At 36.4% G+C, this 18,603-nt stretch overlaps 1 protein-coding gene across 1 annotated transcript; it reads right to left on the minus strand.

Annotated features, from left to right (window-relative positions):
• Positions 1-1,225: 1,225 nt before the first annotated feature.
• MAD2L1 (mitotic arrest deficient 2 like 1) lies at positions 1,226-11,999 on the minus strand. The gene is made up of 5 exons (XM_004040331.5): positions 8,462-11,999; positions 7,468-7,614; positions 3,767-3,887; positions 2,667-2,770; positions 1,226-2,092 (listed from the first exon to the last, which is right to left on the minus strand). Exons 1-5 carry the CDS (start codon positions 8,532-8,534, stop codon positions 1,920-1,922), a joined length of 618 nt encoding a protein of 205 aa, XP_004040379.1. The 5' UTR covers positions 8,535-11,999; the 3' UTR covers positions 1,226-1,919.
• Between the last annotated feature and the right edge of the window lie 6,604 nt (positions 12,000-18,603).

Below are 18,603 nucleotides of genomic sequence, written 5' to 3' on the forward strand. Positions count from 1 at the left end.
ATGGGTAAAATGACTCATCATGACTAGCTCTCCAGAAACCTCAGAGTAAATAGTAGCATGCAAATGATACAAAAATCTAAGAATTTAATCCTGTTAATAATGGTAGCTGAGTTGAAATGACCAGAGTATACACACAACCTTTAAAAATGTGATTTCAGCCGGGCGCAGCAGCTCACGCCTGTAATCCCAATGCTTTGTGAGGTCAAGGCGGGCAGATCACGAGGTCAGGAGTTCAAGACTAGCCTGGCCAACATGGTGAAACCCCCTCTCTACTAAAAATATAAAAATTAGCCAGGTGTGGTGGCACGTGCCTGTAATCCCAGCTACTCAGGAGGCTGAGAAGGAAGAATGGCTGGAATCCGGGAGGCGGAGGCTGTAGTGAGCTGAGCTGCGTCACTGTACTCCAGCCTGGGCGACAGAATAAGACTCCATCTTGGGGGGAAAAAAAGTGATTTCACAGAATTTAGTCTGACTTCTCAAATAGTCAAAATACAAATGAAGCATTTAATTGCCACTTTTCTTGAAATCATCTAGCTTGGTAACACCAGTGGTCCACTTATTCCATAAAGATATGAAGAGTCTACAAATTTGTCACTGAGAACCCAGAAACTGCCATTGATCCACAGTATTTGCTCAATATGTAATTTCTGAATGAACAGATTCAGACTATGTGCAATTACTTAAAAATAGTGAAGGTTAAATAATACACATAAAGAACTTAGAGTGTCTAATAATAAGCATTAATAAACTGAATTTTTACAAAATGAGGTCAGATTTAGATTAGAGATTAGAGAAGACTTTACAAATCTGCCTTAAACTGACCTTGGAAAAACAGGTGAGAACTGGATAGAAAGCATGTACCAGATGAGGGTATTAATGAAAGCACAGGAATAAGCATAGTATTTAAATATATAAGGAAAAGTAGGCTGACAATAAGGCTAAGAGTATAGTAAAGTACTAAAATCAACACTTGTTCAACTGGAATTGTTGGACTAATTCCAAAGGACATTTATCCTTTCACAATGATGAAGTAATAGCCTTGTCTATTGCTATGAGATGAACAGGATGTGATCAAAGTTTATCCATTAGATTGAAGACACCACAAGACTCACTCGACTTTGGACCCTTAAGTTCTATAACTTCGTAGGAACAAGAATTCATTAGCTATGCTGAATCAATTCTAATTACCATTTAACTATATCAACACCAAACCAGTATCAAAATGTTTTAAGACAAATTTAAAACAAACTTAACTTTATTTCCTCACTTTCACTTAAAACTTGATTTTATAAAACACACGAAAAAACATTTTTAAGAGTTCTGTATCACAGAACATTAAACAGTACAATATCCATTGCTTCATAGGTTCAAGTTACATAAATTAAAGTCAAATAATTGGAAACTGATTCAATAGGGAAAACTATACATGAAATGAAGGTCAAAAGGAGCTATACAGCAATATTTCATTGTTTATAGATTATGAGTTACTTTCAGGACCTTAACAAAGATTCTGAATATTTAGACTTCCTTTGTTGTATTTTATACTTAAATATCTCCCTACCTATACTGAGTCAAGCTACTTGACCAAAACATCTGATTTAGGAAAGCATCTAGCTTTATAACACAAGTTTTTCCATCTACAGTTACTATCTTCAAAGGAATATACATCACAATGTTGACAAAAAAACCTCCTGGTTCCTTTTGAACAATGCGCAATAAATTCATGATGTTAACTCCATGGTAAGTCAAATAGGTACCAAAAAATAAAAGGAACAATTACACACAGTTCAGTAAGTATCATTTTGGTTTTCTCCATGTAAAAATTAACCAATGAAATAAAACATATCAACTATAGATGACTTGATTTCAGGAAAACCACATTTCAAAATTACAATTACATTATTTTCCTCATGTCATCCTCAGTCATTGACAGGAATTTTGTAGGCCACCATGCTATTTACTTTGTGGATTGTAGTAGTAAATGAACGAAGGCGGACTTCCTCAGAATTGGTAATAAACTGTGGTCCCGACTCTTCCCATTTTTCAGGTACAACCAAATCTTTGTCTGTATAAATCAGCAGATCAAATGAACCTAAATTGGGGATAAGATCATTGAAGTACATTATTTTCTAAAAGTAAAACTAATCTTGCTGCCTCTCTTCTATTTTGAACCACTCACTGCTGGAAAAGGTCATTTGGCTTGGTCTCCAATCACTAGTTAATTTATTTTGCTCAATGAACATTTATTTCAGTAAAGAAAATATTGTATCTAACTTCTGTGCAATTTAGTGATTGTGTTCAAGTAACCCTTATCTTATTTAATAATGGTCCCAAAGCGCAAGAATAGTGATGCCAGCATATTGTTATAATTGTTCCAGTTTATTATTAACTCTTAATTTACATATTAAATTTTATCATAGGTATGTATGCATAAGAAAAAAACATTATATAGGGTTCATACTATCCATGGTTTCAGGTATTCACTGTGGGTCTCCCTGTGGAAAGGGAGACTACGATACATTACTTTTGCATGATAACGTTTTTCCTTCAATTTATATTACATAAATCTGATAAATAAGACAAAATTTAATAAAGGGGTGATTATGGCAGAAGCTTAGTCTTTTTGCCAATCAATTTAATTCAACAAGAAGTTGTATAATACTTACAAGAAACTTCCAACAGTGGCAGAAATGTCACTGTAGCTGTGATCTGTCTGATCACTGAACGGATTTCATCCTGGATAGCTTTCTGAGACTTTTCTCTGGGTGCACTGTCAAAAAAAAATCAAATCAATTAATTCATTTCAGGTCTTAACAAATTATTTCAAACATAGTGGTTAGATTATTTATCTGATTAAATGCTCTCAACATCAAATAAGCAGGGCTTATTTGAGAAAGGAGGTTTGTAAAAAATGTGAGTGAAAGTATCCTTCGGACCTACAACCTAGTAGGCACAACATTCATCCTTATTACTTCATTTATCCTGCCAGTCATCTTTTAGAGCTGGTCTTAGTGTCAGGTCATTTAGTATCAGATGACTAGAAAATTTGCCACTCACTTCAAGTCGGGAAACTTCAGCATCTCTTGAAATAAAAATAAGTGATATCTAAAATATTTATTGGTATAATCATTTTGGCATTTTTAGTAATGCCTAAATGTCTAATTTCCTATTTTCTCAAATAAAACATTAAATTGTATATCAAATTATTTTATAAGCTAAAAATTTCCTAAAATACACCAAAGCCTTCAGAAGCAAACTACATTTCACTATAAGAAATGGTTCTCAGTTTATAGAAAAGCATGCCTAGGACAATGCATTTCTCTTCCAGGGAGTCTGGAACCTTCAGAAATTTATGAAGTGTCTTAGGAAGTAGATGGCATTAAAGGAAGTACAGCAGAGCTACATCTTAAATTGTGTGAGTCTAATATCATTCCTTATAGTTAAAAATATCTTAGAACAATTCATTAAATGGTTCATCTAGTATATCATGTGTAGTTTTGTATATATCACCATAAATACTGTTTGAAAACTACTGATTTAGACTAAAGGCAATTATGTTAAAATTATATTATATATACAAATCAATGATATGCTAAACTGAGCACAATTCTTTTCCATAGGTGACTGAGGATATCTTAGAAAATATAAATTAGAAACAAACTATATTTTATATAAAACTAGTTCAATATAATTAGAACTCAATTAGTAATAAAAACAAGTTTTGAAAAAAATATATCAAAGTAGAAATAATGTAATTCCTATTTACCTGTCATCTTTTGCAGTCTTGTCACACTCAATATCAAACTGCCATCTTTCCAGGACCTCACCACTTTCAATATTTGAGATAACTACAACCAGTTTCTGAACTGAACACTTGTATAACCAATCTGCAACACATAAAAAGGAAGGCATCTTTCTTGGTCCACTGCATCATAAAGTAGCTCTCTTCTCGGGTCCCACTCCCTATCCTCAGCAAATTCCTACCACTGCTATCTGGGACCTCCTCCTATGTGCAAGAAAATTTGCACCATCAATAATCTAACTTCTGTTTTCAAATTCTCAGTATCTGTATCAGGTACAGTAATTGGTGCTGAGGACAGAATACTGAACATGTGGTAGTTTCATCCTAATCCAAGATAAAAGCATAGGAGATGGACATTAATCTACTCATCACACCAATAAATGAGAAATTATCATTGTAATGGCTGCTATGAAAGAAAGATGTAAGATGCAATGAGAGCATAAAAAAATGAAAATATGAGCCACTCAGGGAGGTCAGAAAAGGTCTGAGTTTAGCTCTAGGGATAAACAGCATTAAATATGCAAAAGGATAGGAAAGAAGATACAGGCCTCAAATACTCCCAAGGGAAGAGCATATAGAGGGCTGGAAGCAGCCCACTACAAGTGCAATCAAGAAACAAACAAACAAACAAAATAAAACAAAGTAATCCTTGCAAGATTAATAGGAGCCAGACCACGCAAAGCCTGGTGCATCTAATTAAAAAAATACACACTTCAAGACCAGGGAAGTCATTACTGTGTGTGAACAGGATGTAAAGCAATTAGACTTGTATTTCAAAACTATCATTCTAGCTGTGATACGGAAAGTAGACTGGAGATGTTAAAGAGGGGATCTAGAGACACTAGTTAGTCAATCAGTAATTCAAGCAAGAGTTAATGAAAGCTAGTAGGAGGATAAACTGGTAGATATGGAGCAGTAGGTAGATTTAAGAGATTTCATGGTTAAAATGTATTGGGTTTAGTCATGATAGTAAGGAAGAAGCATGATTCAGGGACAGCTTCCAAGTTTCTTTTATTTCTGGCTGGACAGTTTAGTCATTCACTGAGAGAAAAAAAGAGAATTAAAGAGTATCAGTCTTGGAGACGATCCTAAATTTAGTTTTTAGTATGCTTGAGTGTACATTGTCTCTGGGATAGCTACATAAAGATATAGCTGCTGGATATATGAGTCTGGAGAAAGAGGCTTGGGATAGATGTAAGTTTGTGAGTTGACTACACAGAGGTTGTTAGTGAAGCTATACACAGGTCAGAGATCACCTATAGAGAAATTATAAACACAGAACGGGGGCTCAGATTGAGTCTTGAAGTAATCTTGGAAATTGAAACAGCATATTCAGGAGTCAGCAAAGTTTTTGTAAAGAAACAGAGTAATTACTAAATATTTTAGGCTTATTGGCCACCAAGATCTCTGTTGCTTATTTTTAAACAAACCTGTAAGTGTAAAAACACTCTTAGCTTGTGGGCAGTGCAAAAAACAGGCCACTTGTTGGATGTGGCCTGTGGGCCTTGTGATCCCTGGCATTTATCAACAACTTTTTATTAGTTTCACTCTGAAAAGGAGGAGACTGGGTGGTAATTTGCTCTTCCTTTAAAACTGGAGAGATGAAACCAATGGGGATAATTAAAATCAAAACACAGAAGCAGAAAATATAAGAAAGAACAGGATAAACACCCTGAAAAAGGCTAGAGGAAATTACATTCAAAACAAAACAATTGGCCGGCAAAACAAAACATGAGCAGCCACTCATGCCTGTAATCCCAGCACTTTGGGAGGCAGAGGTGGGTGGATCACGAGGTCAGGAGTTCGACACCAGCCTGGCCAAGATGGTGAAACCCTGTCTCTAGTAAAAACATAAAAATTAGCCAGGCACGGTGGCAGGCGCTTATAATCTCAGCTACTCGGGAGGCTGTGGTGCGGGGGCAGAGGCTGCAGTGAGCAGAGATCACGCCACTGCACTCCAGCCTGGGTGCCAGAGTGAGACTCCAAACAAAAAACAAACAGAACAACTTGTCTCTAGGGAAGAGCAATTTTTCCACTTTAACTAAAATAAAAGGGAGAAGTTAAATAGGAAGGTCTAGACACAAATAAGGTAAAATGTCATTAATGCAGTCTCAAAGGAGACAACCTAAAAACCATTGGCTTAGGCAATGCTTGCTTCTCCAGCAAATTAAGATAAAAACACACATCCATAGTTGTCTAGAGGTTCCAGGCCGAACGACCTGAGTACAGCCCTATGAATCACTATAGATGATTTATTCCTGACCCCCAATTTTGGATGCAACTCTGGGAGAGGTGGACACTCTTATCAGTGTCTTTCCTGTGTACACTTGAGAACAGAGGTCTATTCCCACACCAAAAGAGGTCTCATCTTGCTATTTTGACAATACCAATCTACTATAGCAGAAGTTCTCAACCAAGGGCAGTTTTGTCCCCTAGGGCACATCTGGCAATATAATACATGGAGGCATTTCTGGTTGTCAGAGCAAGGGGGTTTGTTACTGGCATTTGGTGAGTAAAGGCCATAGCTGTTGGTAAACATTCTATAACACACAGAAAAGCACCCACACCAAAGCACAGAAAAGCACCCATACCAAAGAAATACCCAGGCCAAAATGTCAACAGGGCTATCTTCCCTTGCCTGTTAATTTGAGACCTGACATCCACAGGTTGTTGTGGGATTCCCCTCCTGTACACATAAATGGCAAGGCAATGTTAACAGTTTATCTAGAGGATAGTATAGCTTGAAAGAGAGTTACCAAGCTAAAAAAGTTCACATGGCCATCATTGGAAGGCGATATTAAAAATGGGTTAGTAAAAATGCAATAAAAAAGGTAAAAAAGACACATTTCTGGTCAACAACAAAAGAAATAATTTCTAAATTTAAAAAAAAGATGGCCGCTGTAGTACTTTTTAAAATTTTAGAAGATCAAATGGGAGAAACACTTGAACAATTAGAAATGAGAATCCTAAGTGGAGGGTAACATGAAAGAAAAACTAACAGGAATTCTAGAAAGGAAAAAGAAATCGATGAAGAACAAGTATTCACCCAACAGGTAATAACATCCATGTCTTCAGCTAAAGAAAAACGAGTGTTCAGACAGAAAAGGCTTACTGAATCACTGGCAGAACTTTTGAAAAAGACAAATAGAAATACGTGAAAAACAAACAAACAAAAAAACTGTGAGTGTTCTGTTATTTAGTAGCTAATCTTTTCTCTTTTTGAAGTTTAGTTCTCTGGTTGAATCTGATTTCCTTGATCTTAATGTAATGATAACATTAGACTACAGAAAATTAATTAGTTACAGAAAATTAATACATTATATTGAGAATATGTAGTGTATATTGTCTCGGATAGTGAACACCATTATAATTATGTAAAATTCCAACCTGTTCCATTTGGCCACATTTACTGCAAAAGCCACTTCTAAGGGAGTTGATGAAGACTATTTTTTTAGCCATATCAGATTTCTAACATCAAAATATTCAGCCCACTCACAATGTAGTGGGGGAAGAGTGTATTTCTTCCATTTCATATATTATTTTCTTCCTCTCAATTGAAAATATATTTGAGATGTCAGTACACTTCTATGTGCAGAGCGGAAAAATGACTGCTTAAGATGCTAGAAAATCTGCAAGACTCAAATTGTTTCCAATGATTAAAATACCTTTCAGTTGTTCCACCACATTATTTAGGTATTTTATGAGCTCAAGATCAGTAGTTACAAGCAAGGTGAGTCCGTATTTCTGCACTCGAGTAAAGGTTTCAGATGGATATATGCCACGCTGATATAAAATGCTGTTGATGCCGAATGCTGCAAGCAAAAGAAATGTTACAGAAAATTCATTATCACTGCATAACTCTGGAAAATAAAATATATTTAGATGTTGCTATATTTTCATTAGGCTATACAGCTATAAATGACTGAACACACGTGTATCTTGCTGAAAGCAGAGTAGGTACAAAGTGGCATTAAAAATCCTTAAGTCTTGCTTCTAAGTAAAAAAGATAATTGCTTTCATGTGGCACACACACAAAAAAGCCAAAGTGTATCAACTTATTATTGCCAAATTTCACCTCATTGTAATCCAAGTCCAAATTCAGATTATGAGGCTAGAGGATGTCAAAATAGGCTGTTGCATTCGAGTTAGCAACTGACTGAATAGTCACTGTGCTCCAGACAAGCCTTTATCTTCCCCTTTCCCTCCCAAATCCTGCCAGGTTCCTTTAGAACGTGCAGCTGGCCTGTTCGAGAACAAGGGTTCCCAAAGTCTTGTCTACTGCCAGCCTCATGCCCAATAATCACTTTGAGTGGGAGGGTGAGGGTGCTCTCGCAGTTAAAAAAAAAAAAAAAGAAAAACACACACACACGCATATACTGGGGCCCACCCCAGTCACACTGTGTCCTGTATCGGAAAGTAAGGGGTGGGAGGTGGGACGGATCTGCACTTAAACGAAGAAACGCTCCGGAAGAGGCTACGCCGCGAGGTAGGCCCCAGCAGCACGCAGGCCTGCAGCTCCACGTTAGCAACGCGTCTGGAGGAAGCGCCTGCAGCCGCCTCTCCCCAGATTACTTCTCTGGTATCAGAGGCCGAGCTGTGGGCCTGCTGAGCCGTCACGACTCCGTTCCCCTCGATATATTGGCCTGCGCGAGAACTTACAGAAGAACTCGGCCACGATTTCGGCGCTCCCGCGCAGGGTGATTCCCTGCTCCCGGGAGAGCTGCAGCGCCATGGCCAGGGACACAAACAAAGGCACGCGCTTCCACTCCGCGGACAGCAACCACAGCGGCTCCAACAGCACTTCCCCGCCAAGCGTTTCAAAAGTAACGACGCAGCACGTCGTCAGGCCCTTTGCGCAGGCGCGACGAGCCTTTAAGCCCAGCCCCACGGAGCGGAGACCTGCCCTTTCTCTCAGCCTTCCTGCGATGTCGCGGGAGCGGCCGGTTCGCGCAGGCGCAGTTGGTGGACCTGGTCGCGCTGTGCCGGGTGTGACACTACGGTAGGTGTAGGTTAGGGTATGTCTTCTGGTCGTGGTCTATTAGTTGGGGCCGAGGGAAGAAGATGACGATTCCAATTTCAGTAGCCACTCTCTAGGCTTATGAACTGAAAGACCAAGGAGCACAATTTCCGAGTTTCAAAGATACTTTCAAACTGAAAGGAACTGTTCGCCAGCTGCTCGCGAAGTGGCCCATGTGACCCCTAGTGAACGGTCTAAACTTCCGCTAGATGCTTTGGGAATTCGTAAAGCGACTGCGTGCGCGGCAGCCAAGCCACAGCTTTACAGGGTTCGCCTTCTGTGTGGGAACGCGGCTTTTCCCGAGAAATTGGGTTAGGGATTAAAGAGAAGAACTGCATCCTTTTTACTGCCCTTTTTCCACGTCTGTCCTGGGCTTAGGGCACTCCTCAGAGGCCAGAGGGGTAGGCGAGTCCGGGGCGGTAAGGGGCTGCGTCCGGAAGTCCAGGCTGCGTTCTGTCCACCCTGCCCACCCTTAGGGGGCAGTTCAGGAATAAGGTCACCTCACCAAAGAGGCCCATCAACATTGAAGAATATTTCAGTGAATCTTGACTCACCAAGCTCAATGACTTTTCATTGAAAAGGGTGAGAATTATTAAGGAGATATTGCACAATTAATGTTCATGTCAAGTTTGAGAAAAATTTATTCTTAAAGCAGCTAGGAAGATATTTGTAAAATGACGCCTGAAAAACTTTCATATCTGCCGGACGTTATATGAGAAATACTTGAGTGTTGTTAGTTTTCTATTGCTGCATAACGAATTACCACAAATCAGTGGCTTCAAAACAACACCTATTCGTTTTCTCAGTCCTGTAGGTCAGAAGTCTGGACGTGGCATAGTTGACGGCTTTGCTCAGTCACACAAGGTTGAAATCAAAGGGTCTGCAAGTGGGATCTCATCTGAGGTTTGGGGTCCTTCTAAGCCCTCTGGCAGAATTTCGTTGTGGTTGTTGGACTGAGGTCCCTTTTTGTCTCTCCAGCTGTTGGCCAGAGGCCAGCTGTATGTCAGCTAGACCTTTCACAGGCCTTCTAACACTTCCCATCTCCGTGGCTTTCGGGAGCCCCCAGCCCCTTTTAAAGGCTCACCTTATTAAGTCAGACTCAGTCAGATCTCCCTTTTGATGAACCTAGTCCCAGAAGTGATATCTGCTCATATTTGTAGGTTCTACCCAAACTCCAGGGGAGGGGATTATGTAGATGCGCTCTCTAGGGGACAGGAATGTGGGGAACTAGCTTAGAATTCTGCCTGTACAGCGTTGTATATCATGTTTCGATCAGTTGGAAGAGTAAGGCATGGGTGTGATAGGTAACAGGTTGACTTGACCCAGTAAAATTTTTTTCCTTAAATCCTTTAAATCTCTGTGTGTGTATAAATCACAATCTTTGATATGAAGAACAATGTCAGGGAAAGTGAGGAGTAAAGAAGCAAGGGAGTTGGATGTCCTTCACCCCTTCCACTGGGAGCTTGGGTAGAGCTAGAATTTGGCATCACGCTGGTAGACCATGGTGCCCATGTTTTTCCACATAAAAACTGCCTCTCTTTCTAAGGAATTTTATGTTAAAACTCAGCACTTTAGGAAAGGTTTTCTCGAGTTTCATGATAATGTGCTTTTTAAGTTACCTGAAGCTACACATAATTGTTAGTATAACCTGGAAATTCTAGAAATTAAAAGGCTGGCATAATTACGATTTTTCTATGTACAGAGGAAGTACTAAATATCTGTACTCTATGAGGAGACATAAGACATGAGGTTTAGAAGGAATGCTCTGTGTCTTTTGAGGAGTTTGTAGTCTACTTTGGTTTAAATATTTATACTTTTTTTTTTAAAGGAAAATTGGAAGCTCATGAGTTTGGCTTTATCAGGTTTCTGCCTGCCTGGGAAGCCCCCTATCAGATTACTTTCCTCATCTGTCTGCTTCTTTCAGTAACTTGGCCCTCCATGTTCTTTTCCACCTTAGTGCTTTCCATAATGTATATTCCTTCTCTACCTAGAAATTTCATTTTATCTGCTCAGATTCCTAATTATATTCACACCCTTTCTTAACTTAAATGTTACTTTGCTTAAAGACATTTTCCTTGGCCCTTCAGACTGTATAAGGACCTCTCTGAAGTATTTTCATAGCATCTCATAGTGCTATTTCAGAGCATTTATTTTATTGTAAAAAATTGTGTAATGGTTTGTGTTATACTTGGTCTGTTTTCCTGTATCAAAAATAAAATTAGGATGAATCTAAAAGTTTATTGTCATAGAAAAAGTACAGATCAGAATCCAGGAGACTTCAAATCAAGTGGGAAGGGTGGTAAGAAGCTTGCACTCACCAGTAACAGCACAGCTTATAAGGATAAAGGAGGAAGCATTTTGAGCTTTTCCATTATTGGTCCTTATACATTAAGATTTTGGTGGGGGGGGGGCAGACAGCTGTTTAAGTTGATTTGTCTACAGTTGATTGGCTTAATTTCACGGAATCATACTAACAAAAATGTAAAGCTTATGTTTTATATTTATGATTAGAGCATTTCAGGGAAATCAGAATGACTTAAGTTTTGGTTTATGTGGTTATGGGCAGTTGGTCTTGATGTATATCTAAACTGTGACTTCCATTTTTATTTTATTTTTTTTAACACCTGTAAGATCCATGATGGCATTTAGTGGGTTCTCAACAAATATTTGTTGAATGAATGAATATTTGCTTAGGAAAGCTTTATGTAAGAATCCAAAACATTTTCTAATTGAAGAGTAGGTTGGACGGATGAATGAGGTCACTTTTAGAGAACTGTGAATACCTATCTGTGTTGATTGAATTGGAGGTACCAGGGTTTTCTAGGTTCTTAAGATTGACATAATTAAAGGGGCATTTTTTTTTTCAAATGTTAATTCAGTAATGGTTGTAGAATGGATTGTGTACAGGACAGTCTAGGTTAGTGGCCTCAAACTTGATCATGTGGAAGAATTACCTGTGTGTTTTGTAAATTCCTGGCTTTTATTCCACCTTCCCCAGAACTGGTTCAGGCCACACTTAAGCACCTGAAGTATGCTGATCCAAATTGTAACATGATGCAAGTGTAAAATACCAGATTTCAAAGACATTTAAACTAATGGATATAAAGTATTATGTTAATATGTTTTCTAATTGATTACATCTTGAAATAATATTTTACATGCATGAATTAAATAAAATATATTATTAAAATGATTTCACTGGCTTCTTTTTAGTTTATTTTCAGTGTGATTACCATGACATTTAAAATTATGTATGTGACTCGTACATTTTTATTGGACAGTATTTGTCTACAGTGTGGGGTCTAGAGAATGACATGTTTTAACAAGCATTCCAAGTGATTCTGATGCAAGTTCTTAGACCAGTCTCTAAAAAACAAGATACTGTGATGGATATTTTAGCCTGCAGGGCTAGGAAGTTGAGTGTCTGAAATAAATGGATGCCAGAGAGGTTGAATAAGAAGAGATACTTTAGGAAAAGACATTTTGAAACAAGGACTGAGTTGATGATTGATAATGGAAGAATGAAGCAGTAGTTCAGATAAATCTGAGGTGCCACATCTGCAATACAGGGTAGTATTTGATCCACATTATGGTAGAAAGAGCTGCCCAAACTCTGAACTCGTACTAGTTCTTATTTATCAAAGTAACACCCAAGATTCTAAAAGCTTTGGAGGGACTTCTTCCATATTAACTTTTGGGAACTTGATTTGCCATTGACCGCATCTTATCAAATACATGCACACTTATCTTTACAGAATGTTTCAAAACTTGTTTTCAGTTACTTTAGCTTACTTTTCTTTATAATTCAATGAAATCTTTTTAATGTGTATTGTTTAGGGGAAGCCTATTTGGACAGGGAGAAGAATAAATTAAGACTTTTTTCTGAAGAAAATTCAAGCAGAATGCATAACCAAACAAACTCATATTAGTAAAAGAGATAAGGTGTGTCATAAACAGCCCTTTATTTCATATTAGGGTGCTAAAAATAGAAACATAATTTTCTAAAGCTAAAATCAAATAAAATTTTAGGATGAAAGTGACTTAATTAATGATCAGTTGAACAACCTTAAAGATATGGAAACTGAGGTCCAGAATGGCTATACAGTTTGTCTAAGATTCGATATCTTGACAGTGGTATAGTTAGCAGACAATCTAGGGTTTCTGACTTAGTCTCCTTTTAAATTATATCCATCTGAAGACATTCTGAAAAATGTTCTTTTTCAAAGGTTATTTTGAAAAAAAAACAACGGATTTTAGGCTAAGGATTTTTACTCAATAACCTATACACATAACTTGTCAAAAAAAATGGCAGTTATTTAATACGAACCATAATTTTATGTAGATACACAAATACTTACAACTGCCACAAGGTGGCACCGTATGCATGCGAAATACTACCTTTTAAAACCAATAGTACATGTGAATGTGCTTTAGTTCAAGGAAAAATGAGTTTGTTATTTTCTAAGGTATTAATATGTGTGGAATACTTCAGAATGACATGTGGAATCATAATATATTACAAAACTGGTATCCTTTTTTGTTTGTTTGTTTTTTGAGACAGAGTCTTGTTCTGTCGCCCAGGCTGCAGTGCGGTGGCATGATCTCGACTCGCTGCAACCTCTGCCTCCCAGGTTCAAGCAATTCTCCTGCCTCGGACTCCCAAGTAGCTGAGACTACAGGCACGTGCCACCATGCCCGGCCAGTTTTTGTATTTTTAGTAGAGACGGGGTTTCACTATGTTGGCCAGGCTGGTCTCCAACTCCTGACCTTGTCATCCGCCCGACTTGGCCTCCCAAAATGCTGGTATTACAAGTGTGAGCCACCATGCCTGGCCCAGAACTGGTATCCTTTTAAACATTTAATATCCTCTGAAGTATTTAGTATACATGCACACACACACACATACTGAAAGCATACATACACAGGTTGAGCATCCCCAATCTGAAAATCTGAAATCTGACATGCTGTAAAATCTGAAATGTTTTGAGCACTGACATAATGCTCATAGGAAATGCACATTGGAGCATTTCAAATTTTGGATACTAAATCAGTAAGTATATATAATGCAAATATTCCCAAATCCGAAAAAATCCAAACTCAGAAACACTTCTGGTCCCAAGCATTTCAGATAAAAGGGTACTTATCCTGTGTGAGGTTTTATGTATATGTGTATATATGTGTGTGTGTGTGTGTGTGTGTGTGTACACATACACCATTTAATTTGCTTCTTACTTAGAAAACATTTTTTAAAGTATATTATTATTCTCATAAACTTACAGAGTTTTTTTTAATCAAATAGAAGTTATTTTATTCCTAAGGCCAACATCTTGAAACAGAGCAGTTTCTTTTAAATTTTATAAAACAGTAAGGGATACTTATTTTTATGATAATTTTAATAAGAACAAATTTTGAAAAAATATTTTGGCCCATATATATTTGATTATGTCAGTTTGAGAATTTGCTTTTTTAAAAAATCTTTCATAAAACTTAGAGTTATTCTGTTTGTTGTATCATACAGATTATTTTTCATTTTATGTGAGGGCAATAATTGAATCTGTAATTTTCTACTTTGATTACTTAGGGTTTATTTTGTAGATTTTTTTTCATGGGCCTAAGAATTAAATTGCATAATCTACATCTCCTAAAGTCCCCTCCTCCCATACTTCTCTCCTAAGGCCTCTTTGATTTGGGTTTGCATGCTCAAAAAAATAGCACAACAAATTTGATTAATAACATTTTATCAACAAGCCATGGCTTAATAAAGTCAACAGGTATATCTCCATACTGGCAGAATTCATAATTTTTAATGATCCAGTTGCATATATAGGCTATTAAGATTTTTAGCTGTAGTAAAAAATACTAAATATTATTGAAAAAATAATAATTCCATAAGGTCTTGTTATGAAAATTACAGGTAGTTTTTTTTTCCAGAAAGCGGTACCATGTTATAGTATGATTTTATTTTGATATTATAATTTTATTTTGTCAGTGGTATGTAGTCACTTAGTCTTCTCATAGCTCAATCACAGGTAGAGAAAGAATTTGAAAGGTAGATGATAATTTATTAATATGTGATCTTCAGAGACTGAATATATATGTGGGCCATATATATGTTGAATATATATGGAATATATATTATATAGACTATGTGTATGTGTATATGTATAAATATATATGAAACCTGGATGCAATCAACTGGATTTGACAGCACAAAATATTTTAAAATATAATTGAAATTCAAAACAGCTCAGAATAGTTGCAGATATGGAAACTGGCAACACAAAACCTTTGTGAAGCAATAATAAACCACAGTCCTATTAAAATGAATACAAATAAATTTAATGAGTTAAATGATTTTATAATTACTTACGAAATTTGGTCAGACGTTTTATGCCTGTAGTAAATTTTAGCTGGTTTCTTCTAAATACATTGTATGTAGGACTATTTTTATTATTGCTTAATGTGTAAATATTGGTGAATTCTGCTAAATCTATCAACTCATACATAATAAAACTAAAGTGTTCTTTGAGTAAGTAGGAAAATATTTCTTAAAGAGTTCCATACATAAAATAAAGACTACAAATTGGGGTCTTTCTTGAATATTTGTCAATACCATTTTATAAGACATTTGTAGGTTGAAAAAGCTTTCTGAAAGCATGAAAAATCACTTTATATTTGTTTATATTTTTCTGTTTAGATAAACTTAGCTTTTTTGACTGGAACAGTTTTCTCATAACTTGCCTTGTGTTTATAGCTCATTCAAACAATAAGGTAGTCAAGCCATATTTATCAGGTTTCAGATCAGTCATGCACATTAATTCCATTATTTGTGCTGAACTTTTCAATTTATAAATTGAATATGACTTTTTTTAAATTCTTGAATAATGTACCCTTTTAACATCAGCCAACAACAACAAAAAGGCTTACTGAACTTCAGAGCTTTTGGTTTAAACTTGGAGATCAAGTGGTTTAAAAATAAATGGTGTCTTTCATGATTGCTTAATCCTAATATGGTTGCAAATACAGATTCTAACTTTTTGCACTCAGGTAGATGGCAATTCTCTGTTTTAAGGATCTTTCTTAATCTGTGTTACAACATCATCAAAATAAAAGAAAATTTGAAGTTTTGTTTAATTAAGAATATTTCCAAGAATATACTTGTAGACTATAGTATGAGAAACAATAGATCATAGCATTTAGTTATTTTAAAATGTATCCACAGAATTTTGAGGTTTAAATGTAAGGTGTGGTTATTAATTTGTATAGTGAGACGATAAGATAGGCTCTTTTTGTTTTTGGAATTTTACATTAAGATTCATTAATTTTGAGCTATTATTTTAAGAATAATAAGATTCTTATTTAGTCTACATTGAAATAAGAAGAAATTATAATGCTTAACTCCCAAAAGCAGCCAAAAGTACTCGTAACATAGAAGATGAACATCTTCGGGACATTGTAGGTGTAGCATTGCACACTTACAATGCTTGCCTGCCTGACTTAGGAAAAAGATCAGGAGTGTGGGAAAGGCAGGTCATAGTTCTACTTAAGCCCCAAGTACACTTGCCTGTACCGCCTGGGAGACTGGAACTTGTAGGGAGATTATTTGAAACAATCTGGAAATGTGAATGCACCTTTCTCTTCTCTTTCTCAAAGGTCTTGTTTTCCAAAATAGTGTGTACTATCAGTAACAGAAAAAGTTATGAATATACTTATGTAAATGTTGGTTATTTATCTCTAAATTATAAACATTTTCCACAGTGTTAGGTATAGCATATGTGTTTAAATCATACCAGTTGTTCGAAATTAAGAAAGATGAGAAATACTTTTAAAAAATTCTTTTTATATTATTAGAAAATAAATTATTTTTACTTTCACTAAATATATTAATAACCATATTAAGATTTTTGCAGTGAATATGTTTCATTGCTTTTAAAAATCATGGTTTAATTATTTTTGAAAGAGTGATTTACAAGTCTAATAATTCAGCTTATTTTAATAGTTTTTTTGTTTGTTTTGGGGGGTTTGTGTTTTTTGGCCAGCAGAGCTAAAAGAGATACACCACAAAGATATGAAGGTCCAAATGGAAGAAAGTACATTGTTGACTTCTTATTCTTTTTATTTACCTGTATTAGCAATTATGCAAAGTTTTTGTTGAAAAGGGATTATTAAATTTCAATTTAATGGTACCAATTAGGTGTTCTTACAAGCTGGTTAAAAAGTGACGTATGATATTTTAATAATTTTAATGAATGTGTTCAAAAACAATGGTTTAAGCAGTTTTTTAACCCCTTTTTTTAAAAAAAATATCAAAACAATACCTTCCTATTAGTTTGGGAACTAATTAAATGCATTGTTTGACCTTTTAGTTAGTTTTGGAACTAATTTGTAATTTAGAAAAATTATAGTTTAGAGAACTCTGTTTCCAAACTTTTCAGTTGTACAGATGAGAAGACTTTTTTAAAAAATAGTTTATCCAGGCCAGGTGCGGTGGCTCATGCCTGTAATCCCAGCACTTTGGGAGGCTGAGGAGGGCGGATGACGAGGTCAGGAGATTGAGACCATCCTGGCTAACACAGTGAAACCCTGTAAAAAAAAAAAAAATACAAAAAATTAGCCGGGTGTGGTGGCGGGCACCTGTAGTCCCAGCTACTCAGGAGGCTGAGGCAGGAGAATGGCATGAACCCGGGAGCTGGAGCTTGCAGTGAGCTGAGATCGTGCCACTGCATTCCAACCTGGGTGACAGAGCGAGACTCCATCTCAAAAAAAAAAAAATTTTATTCAAATGTGCTCCTTCCATAACATGAGTGTCTTTTGAAAAACGGAATGGAAGAATGTTAATTTTTCTGAAGTTCTTGTTAGCACAGTACTGCAAAGAGAAAGAGCCAGTAAATCTGGCACAGCTGACTTGCATTTCCTCAGGGTACCAATCATGGCCTATGACTCCCTTTTTTTTCTAAATTTTTAAAACTGACAAATAATAATTGTACATATTTACAGGGTGCATAGTGATGTTGTGGTCTATACAATGTATAGTGATCAGATCAGGGTAATCAGCCTATCTATCATCTTAAACATTTATAATTTCTTTGTGTTTCAAACATTCAATATCCCCATTCTAGCTATTTTAAACTATTATTAACTATAGTCATCCTACAAGTGCTGTAGAACACTAGAACTTACTCTTATCTAGCTGTAATTTTGTTTCCTTTAACAAATCTCTCTGTCCTCTCTTTCCCCCTACCCTTCCCAGCCTCTAGTATTCTCTGTTGTACTTTTTACTTCTGTGGGATCAACTTTTTTAACTTCCACATATGAGTAAGAACGTGACCTTCTGACATGGAGACTGTGTGAGTGTGCAATGTCAGTCCATTTTTTGAAATCCATTTTTTTAGTAAAGCTTATTTTCCTAGGTTAAAACATAAATTAAATAGAAGTTGTAACATTCCTTCCTATACTCCCAAAAGGATTGTTTTTTGCATATATTCCACTTTGGAAGCCACTGATTTTGAGGATGTTTGCAGAAACCTTATTGATTAAGGGATGAGGCACCTGAGTTGGGAATAGTAGTGTTCCGTGCTTGTCCTCTCTTCTAGGTAAATATGGAATAGACCTAATTAGGATGGCTGACCTGCATGCCTATGTGGAAATTTGAAGTATCATTCTTTTTTTTTTTTTTTTTTTTTCTGAGACAGAGTCTTGCTCTTTCACCCAGGCTGGAGTGTGGTGGCACCATCTCAGCTCACTGCAACCATCGCCTCTCAGGTTCAAGTGATCCTTATTCCTC

This window comes from Gorilla gorilla, chromosome 3, assembly GCF_029281585.2.
Source record: "Gorilla gorilla gorilla isolate KB3781 chromosome 3, NHGRI_mGorGor1-v2.1_pri, whole genome shotgun sequence".
Classification (NCBI taxonomy): domain Eukaryota; kingdom Metazoa; phylum Chordata; class Mammalia; order Primates; family Hominidae; genus Gorilla; species Gorilla gorilla.

Excerpts from the sequence above, each read along its gene's own strand:
- MAD2L1 (XM_004040331.5), bottom strand. The coding sequence starts at position 8,534 with ATGGCGCTGCAGCTCTCCCGGGAGCAGGGAATCACCCTGCGCGGGAGC. Across the intron at positions 3,888-7,467 it reads TGTGGTGGAACAACTGAAAG|ATTGGTTATACAAGTGTTCA; the intron begins GTATTTTAATCA and ends TATGTGTTGCAG. Across the intron at positions 2,771-3,766 it reads AAGACTGCAAAAGATGACAG|TGCACCCAGAGAAAAGTCTC; the intron begins GTAAATAGGAAT and ends TTTTTTTGACAG.